Source organism: Podarcis pityusensis (genome assembly GCF_964106645.2).
Source record: "Podarcis pityusensis genome assembly, chromosome: 7".
NCBI classification, from domain to species: Eukaryota; Metazoa; Chordata; class Lepidosauria; order Squamata; family Lacertidae; genus Podarcis; species Podarcis pityusensis.
In genome coordinates, this window is record NC_138031.1 from 88,372,916 (window position 1) to 88,388,303 (window position 15,388).

Consider the following 15,388-nt stretch of genomic DNA (forward strand, 5'->3'; position numbering starts at 1 on the left):
TTCATGTACTTTGGCCCCGCATGCATCTACTTTCTGTAGCACCTTAGGCTCTGAAGAATATGGACTGCTGACCCTCAGGCCTCAAGCCCATGGCAGCAGCACACAGCTTGGTTGCAGGACAGTACCATGGTCAATGCCATGAAAACTAACACGTCATTTCCAGGCATGGTTGTGCACTGGAGCCCTCTGCCCAAGTCTGGTATGCCTTGCATACATAATAACCCAATTTCAGTCTCTGGATCTCAGAGAGCAGGGCTGGGAAATGTTCTATTAAACCTGTGCCATATTCATGTGTTTGCTTCTTCATATACTGATTTAGTACATTGGAAGAGGGTTATATAGAAACCTTTATCTAAAAGTTAACAGATTATAATGCATAGAGATTGGATTGAAAAGTGAAAAATCTCCTTTCCATTTTACATTTTGTGTTTCTTGATAAAATCAATTCTGCATCTATAACAAGTAGAGTTGTACATTACAGATGATAAAAATTGGATGTTGGAAGGAATGAACTGTGGGAAATTATTTGGGATACTAGAAGAGAGTTTGTGTCAAGAGATATTAAAAGTCTTTTAAAAAGTGTGGCATACCTTACAGACAACAGTCTCACATGGTAATACATTTTTATAACATTTTTCTCCACAGATTATTTATGATGAAAAAGTTGCTTGGTAAGTAGTGCAACTGTCATTTTTTGACTAATGGTAGCGAGGGAGGCAAAAGTTCTGCTGAGCAACCTGGGGACCAATTTCCATTTCTATAGAGCTTCTAAATAGGAAAGTGATTCATGGAAATCTTTTTAGAGTTAAAAGAGGAAACATCTCTTTCCCAGCACTTTCTGGGCCACCCAGACAGATCTCCACGGAAGATACAGGGCCTGTATAAGCAGCCTGAATAGACTGTCCAAACAATTTCCTTTCAGCGTGACAGTCACAAAAGCAGAAAGCTGAGGAGGGCACAGGAGAAGTGTAGTTGTGTTGCAAGTACTATTGCTCTAAGAGGCTGGCAACATGTGATAGCTACCATGGGGATGTCTGTAGAAATGACCTCATTTTGGGGAGCTATTCCTTGCCTGCCAGCCATCTACAGTCACGATCACATTGTGAAGGAATCTCCATGAGCTCCCTGTGACTGCTGCTTGTGTCTGGGTTTTCAAGCACTGCAACAACCTGCAAACGTATCTGAGCTGAAAATAGGGTGGGGCAAAGTGAACGTGGGTATGCACAGGCAATGATAAGACTGTTACATTGCAAAGACAAAGAAGTGATGCAGAGAATGGTTTCTAGGACAGAAAAGGAGAATTGGCAGCTGGGGAATGTATGCTCACCTAGATGCGTTGGTGCTGCTTCTTCCAGTGAAATGCTGATTATTTGGGAAAGGCTTGTCTCTGGGTCTCACTCAGCTAGGTGTGGTGCTTATATACATGCGCATACATCTGCATACCACAGACTATTGGGATAGTACCATTAAGAAGACAGTCCTGTGTAACTCAGTGAGAGTGTGAAAGGAACAGAAGACATGTCAGCAAAGAGGTTAGCAGCATGAAGAAAGATTTGGATGGCAGCTAATGGGAAGTTGGAGCCAGGAGGCAATGACTCAAGAAGAGAACAATAGAGAAATGGAAATGAGCATGATAATTGTTGCTAAAGTTATTTAGCAAATTATTCTGATATTTTATGATATGGCAATGTAGAAATACTGAAAGGAAGGAAGGAGGGGATTATTCCCTGTCCACCTAGTGAGATTCATTCAGCTACTGTGAGTGAAGGTTTACTTGACTTCCTCTGGGGAGAAGGTGTTGGCTCTGTTATTCCCCATCAGTTTTCAGTACAACAATAAACTAGGGAATTTGTGGCAAGGCCACAAGGAAATGGCATTTCCATAAACCCTGAGGTCACAATCAGCAAGAGCAAATACTAAGTTAGGAGACCAGGCTGGAGCATCCAGCAGGAATGAAGTAACAGGAGCAGGGTCTTGGGCAGGAGTCCTGTACTAGCAGGGAAGTTGTCCAGCAGAATCCAAGAAGCCAGAACTAATTTTGCTAAACTAGATGAGGTTTCCCACAGGGTTGTTGAAGAACTAGGGGCTGGTGGTGTTTTTGTTATCTCCTTTCTGAATCTTCTCAGTGTCATTTAAAGTCTACTCAATATTGATCCAGAGTAGATTCCAATGTATAGTTAGCAGAGTAAAAACTTGAACACATTGCAGGATTCCCAAAAATAGATCAGAGGCAATTATATTTCATCCAGCAGAGCTTTGCTGCTACTGAAGGCAAATGAGCATAATGGTAACAAATCCAATAGATTCAGGATTGGCACATAAGAAATCCAGTTGCAGCACACTACACTTAACGTAAACTTACAGTAACTTATAACAAGACTAAAACTGAACACTAAGCATACAGAACACCACACCAGACAGAAAAGAGACAGAAAGACAGACAGACAGACAGACAGAAAAGAGATAGAAAGACTATCAGATGAATACTTTCTTGCACTAAGAAATGCAAGCTGACACTCAGAGCTCTGCAGCAGAGCATGCATGAGACTTCTTCCTCCCAAGCTGGCCAGATGGAGGGAAGGCCTCACAGAACCAAATGGGCACTTTGTCAGTGGATGTGAGCTGCAGAGGAACCATCAGGGCAAGGCAGCTCCCCTGCTCCTCTCCTGCCTCCCTCCACCACTTCCTTCCTCCTTCATCTCCGCTGCTGAGCCTGAAATGGAGGTATCAGTGTGAGTGAGGCATTATGAACAAGATGAGCAGTGGTGGTTGAGGCTGGGGTGGGACAAGATAGTTGCTGAGGCACCGGAGCTACGAAGGGCCTGTGCCTAAGACGCTGGCTGGCAATAGCTCTCCAGAAGAGGCCGAGCTAGGTATATAGTTTTAGACAATTGGTCCCTGGCAGTTTCATAAAGTGCCTGTGTTGACTAACTAAAGCTCAGACAACTATTAAAAGAAGTAACAGATAAGAACACCTGGTTCCAATTGAAAGAAGAAAATCTGGTGGTCTACTAAGACAACACAAGCTTTAGCCACTTGATCATAGGAACTCCTGCTTAGTCTCATAGTAGCTTTTGAGATTCCTTCTTCACTGATATCATGTTAGGCATATGGGATCACCATGCTAGTTTCAACTGCTGTCTGAAATATATTAAAATCTTGTTTTAAATTGTTCTATGTAATTTCATTTATTATAAGCTGCTCTGGGGTCCCCTTAGAGAGGAAGAGTGGTGTATAAATGTGAAGCTGATGATGGCTGATGAAGATGCAAGGCAAAGATCCATATAGAAAGAGTAATAATATAGGAAGTTAGAGTAAGGACCAGCTTTTATGATGAGATTAAGTAGGCTCCATCTTTGAAGCACAAGGCACCGCCTGCACCACTAGACTCAGCTGCTGCCCACCATGCTCCACCTCCTATCTGCCAGACACTAGCCTCTAGCACCCAGGCTCACTTTCCTGAGTCTCTAAACTTCAGAAGACCTGGTAACTCTAGGCATCAATGGTCTAGAAACAGATCCATTTCAGCTACGTGGAACCCTATTCCTTATTTGTCTTCATTTTCTTCCTCTTTTGGTTGCAGGTGGGAGTCTTTAATTCTAGTTCTAATGTATGCTGTCTACATTCTCATCATGAAGTAAGTATCATGTATTCTTGTCTGCACATTGCTAAGGTTACCTTAAATGGATGTGGGTCTAAACCACTGAGCTTCTTGGGCTTGCCAATCGTAAGGTTGGCAGTTCGAATCCATGCGACAGGATGAGCTTCCATTGCTTTGTCCCAGCTCCTGCCAACCTAGCAGTTTGAAAGCATACCAGCATGAGTAGATAAATAGGTACCACTGTGGCGGGAAGGTAAATGGTGTTTCCGTGCTCTCTGGCCTTCATCACGGTGTTCTGTGTGCGAAAAGTTTAGTCATGACCTGGAAAAGCTGTCTGTGGACAAACGCCGGCTCCCTCAGTATGAGTGCTGCACTCCATGGTCGAATTCAACTGGACTTAACCGTCCAGGGGTCCTTTACCTTACCTAAATGGTTGTCTTTCAAGGAGCACTACCTACAGGTAGAGATGCTGTTAAAAAACCAAGCCACCAATTTTCTATTCTGTTAAATCAGAACAAGAGTGTCAGTGTAGCCTCAGGACTTGGTTAATCATGAAAACCTGACTATGCATTCTTTTAATTAAAAGTAGGTGCCCTGCTTCCAGGCATCTGGACAGCACTTTTGGTCAGGCTTTTGGTAGCTACTTGTGTCCATCCTTTATTAGCTGAGTGGATATTTTGTGCTACTTTAGACAAGTCTTTCTTTGGATGAACACTTTTCATATGTTATATTTGTATTGCTTTATTGATTTTCTTTAAAAAAACACCGTATTTTGTATTTTATTCTTTTGTTATTGGAAATCTCTTTGGGACACCTGAATAAGTGAAGTGATATATAAATCTCCCTTTTTTGTCAATATCTTGTAGCCAAGTAAGATTGTTTTCCATGAATATGGTCTTAATGGTGTGTCCATAGTTGACTGTGGAGGCCAGTTCTGGGGACATCGGTTTCCAGGTGGGAGTTGATCATGGTCAGGATTTGCCAAACATGTCTTCCTCTTAGTTCGTTTCTTCATTTTGTCCTGTGTTCTGGCTTCTTCAAAGTCCATGATGCTTTTGGTAGAGGTTATTCTCCAATTGGAGTGCTCACACCCAGTGTTTCCCAATTATCTGTGCTTATACTGAATTTTTTTAGATATGCCTTGAGAGTGTCTTTAAAGTTCTTTTGTTGTCCACCAGCATTTCATTTTCCATTATTAAGATGGGAATAGAGTGGTTGCTTTGGAAGATTATAATCAGGCATTTGAAAAACATGACCAGTCCAACGAAGCTGACGTTGAAGAATAATTGCTTCAACACTGGTGAACTTTGCTTCTTCCAGGACACTGGCATAGAATAGAATAGAATAGAATAGAATAGAATAGAATAGAATCATAGAGTTGGAAGAGACCACAAGGGCCATCGAGTCCAACCCCCTGCCAAGCAGGAAACACCATCAGAGCACTCCTGACATATGGTTGTCAAGCCTCTGCTTAAAGACCTCCAAAGAAGGAGACTCCACCACACTCCTTGGCAGCAAATTCCACTGTCGAACAGCTCTTACTGTCAGGAAGTTCTTCCTAATGTTTAGGTGGAATCTTCTTTCTTGTAGTTTGGATCCATTGCTCCGTGTCCGCTTCTCTGGAGCAGCAGAAAACAACCTTTCTCTCTCCTCTATGTGACATCCTTTTATATATTTGAACATGGCTATCATATCACCCCTTAACCTCCTCTTCTCCAGGCTAAACATGATCAGCTCCCTTAGCCGTCCCTCATAAGGCATCGTTTCCAGGCCTTTGACCATTTTGGTTGCCCTCCTCTGGACACGTTCCAGTTTGTCAGTGTCCTTCTTGAACTGTGGTGCCCAGAACTGGACACAGTACTCCAGGTGAGGTCTGACCAGAGCAGAATATAGTGGCACTATTACTTCCCTTGATCTAGATGCTATACTCCTATTGATGCAGCCCAGAATTTCATTGGCTTTTTTAGCTGCCGCGTCACACTGTTGGCTCATGTCAAGTTTGTGGTCAACCAAGACTCCTAGATCCTTTTCACACGTACTGCTCTCAAGCCAGGTGTCCCCCATCTTGTATTTGTGCCTCTCATTTTTTTTGCCCAAGTGCAATACTTTACATTTCTCCCTGTTAAAATTCATCTTGTTTGTTTTTGCCCAGTTCTCTAATCTGTCAAGGTCGTTTTGAAGTGTGATCCTGTCCTCTGGGGTGTTAGCCCAGGATGATTTTTTCCTCCCACCACTAGGTCTGCGTGCTGTTTGCTCCATTTGGTCTATGACATTTGGATGATCATCTTCATCAATTGATAGACTCCTACCTTCAGGAGCACTGTCTCCCTCCCCCACATTAGTCAGTTTAAAGCCCTCCTGATTGGTTTGCCTGTCTTCCCAAGTGATATGTAAAAAATTTCAGAGACACTGTTGATGGAATCTTTCGAGGAGTTGGAGATGGCATTTATAAGTGATCCATATTTCACAAACATGCAATAAATTTGGTAGTACAATAACTTTGTAAACAAGCATTTTGGTTTCCCCGTGAATGTCCCAGTCCTCAAACACACTGCACTTCAGTTGGGAGAAAGCTGCACTTCCAGAGCTCAGGCAGGGCTGGATTTTGGCATCAATATCGGCCCTTGTGGAAAGATAACTGTCTAAGTAGGAAAGTAATTGACACTTTCCAGCATTGCATCATTAGGTTGGATTTGTGGCGTGGGGGGGGGGCTGCCTGTTGGTGCAGCATTTTGGTTTTTTGGATATTGAGCGATAGGAGCAATAGTTAGGAGACAGTTTGTTAAGACCTTTACAATAATTTTGTCTGCCACAGCTAATAAAAAGATGCCTTGATAGTTTCCGCAATCTGTTCTATCACCTTTAAAAAATAATAATAATTGGCATCCCTAAAGTCTGCTGTGATCTTCACTCTCTCCCAGATTTTTTCAATGAGCTTGTGAAGTTGTTGTGTAAGTTCAATTCCACACACTTTGAAAACTTTGTCAAGTACCCCATCAGGTCCACTGGTTTTGTTGTTTTGAACTGGTGTTTCTTGGTTTGGTATCCAATAGTTTGTTCACAGGCTGCAGTAATGGATAGTTTTAGCTTGCTGAAGTGTTCCTCGATGTTATCAGAAAACTCTGAAAGCAGGTGGTCCTTAAGAGTTGTTTGAAAGCAATCCCGATGAATTGGATCTTGAAGGGCTTGAGTGTTCATCTTATGCCTTGGGTTTCCTTTGTTGAAGCCTGTGTTGAGGTATAATCTTAATAGCCATCATGGAACATATTAATTGTGATCTGTCCAACAGTCATCAACACTCATTATAGCTCTGGTAAGGAGTACATCACAGCAATCTTTAGCTTGGACAATTACATAGTCTAAGAGGTGCCAGTGGTTCGATCAAGGGTGCTTCCGTGATGCTTTAATTTAGTTATTTTTCAAAAGAGTGTATTGGTAATAACAAGGTTGTGCGCTACACATACAGTCAAAAATAAAATTCTGTTCTGGTTGCTGTTGCCAATTCCTTTTTTCCCAATAGTCCCGGGCCACAGATAGAAATCTTGCCCAACTCTTGCGTTAAAATCAGTGTCTCTGATAGGTTGGCATCCAGTTGAGAATATATTTTTTTCTTTAATGTCTTCATCAGCATCCAGCGTTGGTGCATAAGCGCTTAAAATAGTTGCCTGCTGGTTTTTTTGTGAGTTTTATTTGAAGGGTTGAAAGTCACTCATTATGAGAATGTATAATAAAAGCTTTGGGAGAGGCAGAAGAGGAAGATCAATCCCAGCAAGAAGACTAGATAAGACTTAAAACTTTAAGAATATGAGTGACCTTAGACTTTTTTGTGGGATATAAACTGTTTGAATATTAAAGCTAAAAGAAAGAAAACTATGAACTTTTTGTTAAAACAAAAACTGGATTTATATGTCTACAAAAAACACACATAAAAAGGCAACATAGGAGATTATTAGTGAATAAAAAGCTGGGCAATGAATTTATTGCTTCGGACACAGTTAAAAAGGGGGGGGGGGGTGATCTATGCCAACCCCAAACTAGAACCAAAACAAATAACAAAGGATGAAGAAGGCAGAATATTAGTGGTAGAAATCACTATAGAAGGAGAAAAAATACTAGTTATGGGCATCTATGCACCTAATGAAAAAAAGCTGGAATTTTATAAGTCCCTGGAGGAAAAATTATTTGAAAGATATAATGGAAAGAAAATACTATTAGGTAACTTTAATGAGATAGTATCCCTAGAAAAGGACAAAAGAACTAAGGATGGTGTGGCCAAAGAAGGTAAACTTCCAATAACCTTTTTTGAAATGACACTATTTTTGGACCTAACAGGTGGTTGGAGGTACAAATACCCGACAGTGTGTGAGTTCACATACTGTTCCTACCTGAAGGATGCCCATAGCAGAATCGATATGATGATATGGCTCTCAAAAGAATTAATACAAAGAATGAAAAAGATAGGTTGCCTGAGAGCACTCTCAGACCACAACCCAATCAAAATGGTTTTAAAGGGAGAAAATAAACAATATATAGATGGAAATTAAATGAAAACCTCCTAAAGAAAGAGGAAGTGGTAGAGAAACTAGAGAAATAATTAGAGAATACTTTAAAATAAACCTAAAGGAATGGACCAGGAAGTGGTCTGGGATGCTGGTAAAGTAGTGCTGTGAGGCTTCTTTATTCAAAAGAAAATATATTACAGAAAAAAAGAAGAAGAAAAGCAAAAGATTTTAAAGAAAATAATGTGTTTTGGAAAAACCTGGGTGGAAAAGCCAGGAGACAAAGACATTTTACAAAAGTTGAAAACACTACAAGTACAATTCACCTTGTTAATGCAACATGAAATTGAACAGAATATAAAATCCCTAAAACAGAAACAATTTGAGTTTGCGAACAAATCAGGGAAGTTATTAGCATAATACAAAGTCACAGAAAAAGATATCACCAAGGACAAGTGCTCCAAAATAAGGAGTATAGACAAGCAGACAAATATAGACATAGTCTTTTTCTTTACAATCACTCGTGTATTTGATAGACGTAACATAAATTTTTCTCATTATGAGAAAATTGGTTAGAAAGAAGGGTGGCTCCCGAAGCTGCTCCACACACCATAGCTTTGCAGGCATCGCTCCTAGTCTTATTTTCTATGGACTCACATTCTGAAGTTTCTCCTCAAGATCTTCTGCAATGGAAGAATTGCAGGTAGGAACAGTGTACTCACTTCACATATAGCCATATTTCAGTCCTTATTTCTTCTATTTTAAAAATGTAACATTTATTTATTAAAAGGCTTCTTAGGCACTAAAATACAGTGGTACCTCGGGTTACATACGCTTCAGGTTACATACGCTTCAGTTTACAGACTCCGCTAACCCAGAAATAGTACCTCGGGTTAAGAACTTTGCTTCAGGATGAGAACAGAAATTGTGCAGCAGCGGCAGCAGGAGGCCCCATTAGCTAAAGTGGTGCTTCAGGTTAAGAACAGTTTCAGGTTAAGAACGGACCTCCGGAACGAATTAAGTTCTTAACCCAAGGTACCACTGCATAGGGATTGCCAAAACCTACAAATTGATACACAGGTCTGTCAGGAAAACCCCATGAGAAAGCCATTGAGAAGACATCTCTTTGTTCTTTGTATAGGTTTAATGCCAGTCTACAACATATCTTTGAAAGGAGGACAAAGAATGCAACAAATATGGTGAATGGACTAGCAAATAACACAGAGATGGATGACAACAGCAATTGTGATGCTACAGTAGTATTATTAAAGAAAGGTAACTGTTCCAGTAAGTCACACACTGCTTGTTTGCAGAATCCTTCTTGATGTTCTGGTGGGCCAGGCTAGATGCCACTTTAAATACATCTTTGAATCCCATACTTGGGAATCCCATGTCATCTTTTAACCAAAGCAGTAGTGGAGTCCCAGTCTAGATGTTGTTTTCTCCCTTATAAAGCTGCTATTTGCTTCCTGGAGCAACATGCATCCAGGGGAAGGGGGAAGAATCACAAAAGCTGCTATTTGCTTCCTGGAGCAACATGCATCCGGGGGAAGGGGGAAGAATCACAGGGGAAAGGGTTAAACCATGGGTGTAATCCTGATCCATTGGCCACAGCTTCCTGTAACTTCTTTTGAAAACAGTAACAGCAATTCCAAGCATGGGATTCAAAGATGTGAAGTAGCATTTAGTTTGGCCCCGATCTTTGTGAGACATGTCAACAACTGGAGAAGTTAAAGAGTGAAATGGTGAAATGCCATTTTTGCAGAAGAGACCTCAATGTAGGAGCATATTACAGCATTATAACAGATTTTCATGATCATTTTGCTTTATCGCCCATTGTTTATAAAGCTTTATAATGTACGTGGCACTTTACGGAGTCACATTTAAAGAAGGGGAGGGGTCAAAGAAAGAGCACCTCACCCAAGGAGCTTAAAATCTAAATTTAAACAGTGGAGGAGCTAATAGAAGAGGAGAGGTAAGGTGAACTGGGCATGACCAAACACAATTATGTGTTTTAGCTGGGGAAGTGAGAGCTTTGGCTCACAAGAAATTATATCGTTTTTAGAGAGTTGTTGACAGCTTGAAAGAGGAATTGTTGCTTGTATGTACATTCATCCCACTTTTGCCTCCAGTAAAAAAAATATGCCAAACTTGAATGATAGAAGGAAACAGAGGGGTAAAAGATTTGTGTGTGTACACAATGGGATGCAAAACCTCTTTGGAGTCACTGTCAGTTCTCTTAAAACTATTTTCTGTCTCTGGCCTAAGTTTTCCAGCATGCTGTTCCAAAGCTGTACCCAACATCCAATGCATCCATCTCAGAGATGGTTCCCATTGATTTCAATGACATTTACTCCCTGGTAAATGGAATAGGATTGTAATCTGAACCATCTATTAGGATAGCCTGGATACTGACATTCAGCAAGAAGATATTGAGTATGCAGGCAGAAAATTCCATGATTACAGGCAATCAGTGAGCTTATGCAGAAGCAAAATAGCAAGAAGATGATTCCAGCTGCCTGTAAGGGTGATGTCAGCTAAACCCAACCATGCTCTTAGCTAGACTGAATTGTTTAATTAGTGTTCATTAATGTGAGTGCAGAGTCTGCCTTTTTCAGCAGATTTAAACTTTTAAAATGTATTTAGTAGTCAGGACTTCACTTTTCCTGTCTGAGAACCTGGTCTATAATTTCTTCTACAAACTGACCAAGATAAATTGCCCTTTATTATGTATTTTACATGTCATATTCTGGTGCAACTGGACATCTCCTGTTTGTAGCCATTATCAGTTATTTAGATTACTGTTTGATGTGCTTGCTGCTTTATGTGGCTGTCCCACTATGGATTAAGTCACATTGAATAAATCCCCCCAAATGTATGAACAAAACTAATAGAGCAGTCTTGCTCACATGAGAGTGGCTCCAATTATATAAGGGGAATATGATTACACCAGTGTTTCCTGCAGCAAACTTATAAAGTGTATACAACATGCATTCACTTTGGACTGCACTGGGTCCTTGTTCAATGCAAGCCTTTCATGGAGCTGGTTTTAACCTTTGAAGCCCTAAATAGCTCGAGACCTGGGCACCTAAAGGACCACCACCTTCCACACCTCAGAGGTGAGGTGTTCGTATATAATGTTTTAATCCAACAGACCAGTTTTTCTGTTGCTATGATTTTATGCTCTTTGTATGTATTTCTTGATTTAGTCATTGTTATGTTAGCTGCTTGACTGGTTTTATCTGAAGGGTAGGATAGAAATGTCTTAATTAAAATAAAACAAATAAAACTGGGCCGGTCATGGTTCCCTGTTGAGAGTACATGAGTAGGTTGTCTTGTTTACATGTTTGCCACAGGAAATAGCAGAGCAGATGTGGCAAGGACAATGTGGAGCCACCAACAGACCTAGTGCATTGAAGTAAGAGGAGAGGATGCGGTCAAAGTTCCCCCAAGTATAAGGCAGTGATAATTAAGAACTAAGCCTGGGAGCTGTAACCCCCACCCCCAGATTCCCTCATGAAACTGATCTGCATCATGACATCAGTCTGGTCAGAGGGAGGATCATGGGGGGAAACAAAACCCAGATGATGATGACCACCAGCAGAACACTGCTACTGATGCCGCCAGTGAATTTTGTGCCCCCTAATTTCACTCTTCTGGAAGGCAGTCAAAATGCCCTCCCCTCATTTTTGCCACTTGCAAAATGGGATAGTAAAGTGGGAGGGATACATATTGGCTCAACCACACAAATCAGAACTGTCCCCATGACGTGGTCTGAAGGTCTTCAGTGGTAGAGCACCAGCAGGTCACCACAGGTTCTTTCCCCAGCCTCTCCAGGTAGGCCTGGGAGGGACCCTCTGCCTGAAGCCCTGAAGAACCACGGCCAGTCAATGTGAATGGAAAGAGTAACAGCAGATGGACTAATTACATCTGCTGCCAAAGTGTCAGGTTTTTCCGAACTAGACATTATTTTAGAGTTTCTAAAAATTTTTAGGAGAGGTTCTTAGCGCTGCTTATTAAAGAGAAGCAATGTTAGGGAACACCACTGAACAGCTGACTGTCATATGGTGGCTTCAAATAGGATAAATATCTGATGATGCAGAAGACTTTTTCTCTCCTGTTAATTTCCCTTAATTGTCTTTAGGAAACTTCCATCGCAAAGCCTCTGTGATCATGGTGGATGAATTGTTGTCTGCATATCCACACCAACTTTCCTTTTCAGAGGCTGGGCTGCGGATTATGATAACCAGTCACTTCCCCCCCCGAACCCGGCTCTCCATGGCCAGCCGCATGTTGATCAATGAGGTATATTTCATGTTTTGTGTAAACAGTGCTTGCTTCAGCGGTGATCTGTAACTGGAAGCTACTGGACTCTTTTTATGGGGCATCTTGGTGGGTTGCTATGAGTGATGACCACACTTCTTCCTCTCACCTCATACTGGATGGCCAGAATCTTTATCACAGCAGGGCTGCCCTGCATGTTTCCCCAACTGGAATATAATGGTAGAATGAGCCATATTGGGGTCTGGAGCACAAGAGTAGAGGAACATGAGCCGCACTGACAGGGCCAAGGAGGTCCTCTGTTGTCTGAGGAGAAAAGAGGAGGGAATCAGGTCCCCAAGAATGGAACACAGCCCAGTCATGGCAAGAACTTGGAAACACGGTCCAAAAATATAATGCTGCTTTGTTTTCAAGACAACGTATGAGATTGGTCCCTTTTGCTCCTCATGTGTTTCTCAAACAGAAGTCTCTGCCCTTAGTTCAGGCCATTTCTGCATAGGACAGAACAAAAAATACACCTCCTTAAAGGGTCCTAAGTATTCATGTAAAAAAGCATTGTATTGATTAAATTATTTATGATTTTTCAAAATAAAGTACATGAATACATTGTTATTTGTACTGCTACTTAAGAGCCTTTAAAGGTAAGGTTGCAGTCTTTAATAAGTTTACTTAGCAGGTTAATCAACTAAAGCTTTAGCTGATTAATCAGTATGTTCAGTTATAATCAGTGGGGCTTGGAACCAAGGATGAAGTTGTTCATTTCTTGATGCTGTTGTAGTTTTATAATACAACACAAGTGACTATTTAAGATGGCTGTTCTATCTAACAGGGAGTGAGAAATTTTTGTAAATTCAATTACAAAACAAGTGTCAGTGATGTACATATATGACATACTGTATATTAAAATAATGTTATTTTGATAATTTAAATATATACTGTACTTTTCTGTATATAAGACGAGGGTAGATAAATAGGTATTGCTCCAGCGGGAAGGTAAACGGCATTTCCGTGCGCTGCTCTGGTTTGCCAGAAGCGGCTTAGTCATGCTGGCTTAGTCATGACCCGGAAGCTGTACACCGGCTCCCTTGGCCAATAAAGCAAGATGAGCGCTGCAACCCCAGAGTCAGCCATGACTGGACCTAATGGTCAGGGGTCCCTTTACCTTTTTATTTAACTCTAAAGTAATGTTCTAAATGTGGGCTCGTCTTATACACGGATAGTGCGGGGGGGGGAGCAGGAGGTTGTAAGTGGCGAAAGCGTGGGTGATTCGTGGCTGCGACAAGGGCTGCTTTTAATTGGCTGCTGCTGCGGCAGTTGTGTGTGCGCTTGCTGGCTGCTGGTGGTGATCAGGCAGACACTTTATGGCTTTTGTTACACATGCAATTGTCAGCGTTTGTCAGTCTGTTGAGTGATTTTTGGCATTCCCCCTCCCAAAAAAGCTCAATAACTCTGTGCACCCCTCCCCCCCAAAAAGCTCAACAACTCTGGGTCATCTCTCTCCATTTTCTAAAATTGGAGCCCCCCAAAATTCATGGGGGCGTCTTATACACGGAAAAATACATATTACTTGCCCTCTTTAAAAGCTAGCAAATTCAGCTTTTATCAATGTATATTGAGATTCTTATTAACTGAGGTATGCAGCGGTTTTGTACATCAGCACAACTTGTAAGAGCTCTGAAATAACATGAGTTGATACTACTATATTACCTGCAGGTGAAGCATTTGTCTTCAGCAGTTGCTATGGAGATTTGATCCTACAATCTCTTCTCCCTCCTCCCTATTTTAGTCTCGTTGCTTTTTAAAAACTCCTAATGCATTTGCCATTACTTCTTTAAACAGAGACAAAGACTAATCAACAGCAGAGTATACACCAATGGAGAATCAGAGGTGGCCATCAAAGTCCCTGCCAAGCGCACAGTAGAGAATGGGTCAGGACCCAGCAATTCTGCCGAGAGAGGTGCAAATGGAGCGAGAGGAGATGAAGAGGCTGCAGAGGCTGGGAATGAAACAGAGAATGAAAACGATGACAATGAAAACAATGAGAATGATGAAGAGGAGGAGGGGGAGGAGGAGGATGAGAGTGGAGACCCTTACACTCCCTTTGATGTACCATGTAAGAAATTCCTAGGTTTCACAAATCTGTTTGCTTGTTTAATATTAAACATACAGTACTTATTTAATTTTAATATTTCAAAGTCTGCTTTTTAAAACATTCTTTAGACATCTAGACAATTGGGAGAGAGCTCCTTCAGAGTAAGGCAAGTTACTGAGCAAAAATCCTTCTTGCCATTAGATGCTACATGAAGGCTTTGGAGTGGGGAAGCGCAAATGATCATTCAACCTAAATGGCAGAAAATTTAGACCTCAGTTGAAACTTCCGCTTTGGTTTGTAGGCAAAGTGAGGTTGTTGTGCTGGCCTCAGTTGCTCAGTTCTTCATTTTGATATGCTATATTCTTTTTCGTATGCATTTATCTTAGCTCTGAACTTAAGTAGAATTTTTGTCATTTTAAAAAAGGAGGTCATAAGGCATACAAGATGGAATCGCCTTCTAATGTTGGGGTTTGGGTTTTTTGCAGCTGGCGTAATAGAAATTGCCAAATGGTTATTCACTTGGCCTCTGTCCTTCCTCTTGTACTTCACGGTGCCCAACTGTAATAAACCCCGCTGGGAGAAGTGGTTCTTGGTCACTTTTGCTTCTTCCACGCTCTGGATTGCAGCTTTTTCCTACGTGATGGTATGGATGGTACGTATTGGGCCTGACGAATGCTGGAGTGCTTTGAATGCTGGAAGTGTCCCCTTCTCTTGACAGTGCCTGGGCATATGGTGGGTCAGATCAAAGAGTCATCTGATCTAGCATCCTGTTTCCAAAAGTGGCAAGCCAGAAGCAGGGCATGGCCCTCCATGATTTACCCTTCTGCAGCCAGCTTGCTAAGTACAATTTTGGTATCATAGATCATAGAAAGGCAGAGTTGGAAGGGACCCTGGGGCCATCTAGTCCAACCCCCT

The 15,388-nt window shown here is 41.5% G+C and overlaps 1 protein-coding gene across 4 annotated transcripts in view; it reads left to right on the forward strand.

Annotated features, from left to right (window-relative positions):
* The window catches only part of SLC24A3 (solute carrier family 24 member 3), a 171,335-nt gene that overhangs the window by 132,200 nt on the left and 23,747 nt on the right, over nt 1-15,388 (forward strand). For 3 of the 4 annotated variants that reach the window (XM_081015171.1, XM_081015169.1, XM_081015172.1), the window contains exons 8-13: nt 646-671; nt 3,584-3,637; nt 9,242-9,387; nt 12,245-12,405; nt 14,221-14,494; nt 14,959-15,125. In XM_081015171.1, coding sequence (XP_080871297.1) covers nt 646-671; nt 3,584-3,637; nt 9,242-9,387; nt 12,245-12,405; nt 14,221-14,494; nt 14,959-15,125 — 828 coding nt within the window. The remainder of the gene's footprint in view (nt 1-645; nt 672-3,583; nt 3,638-9,241; nt 9,388-12,244; nt 12,406-14,220; nt 14,495-14,958; nt 15,126-15,388) is intronic. The other variant, XM_081015170.1, reaches the window with a different exon arrangement.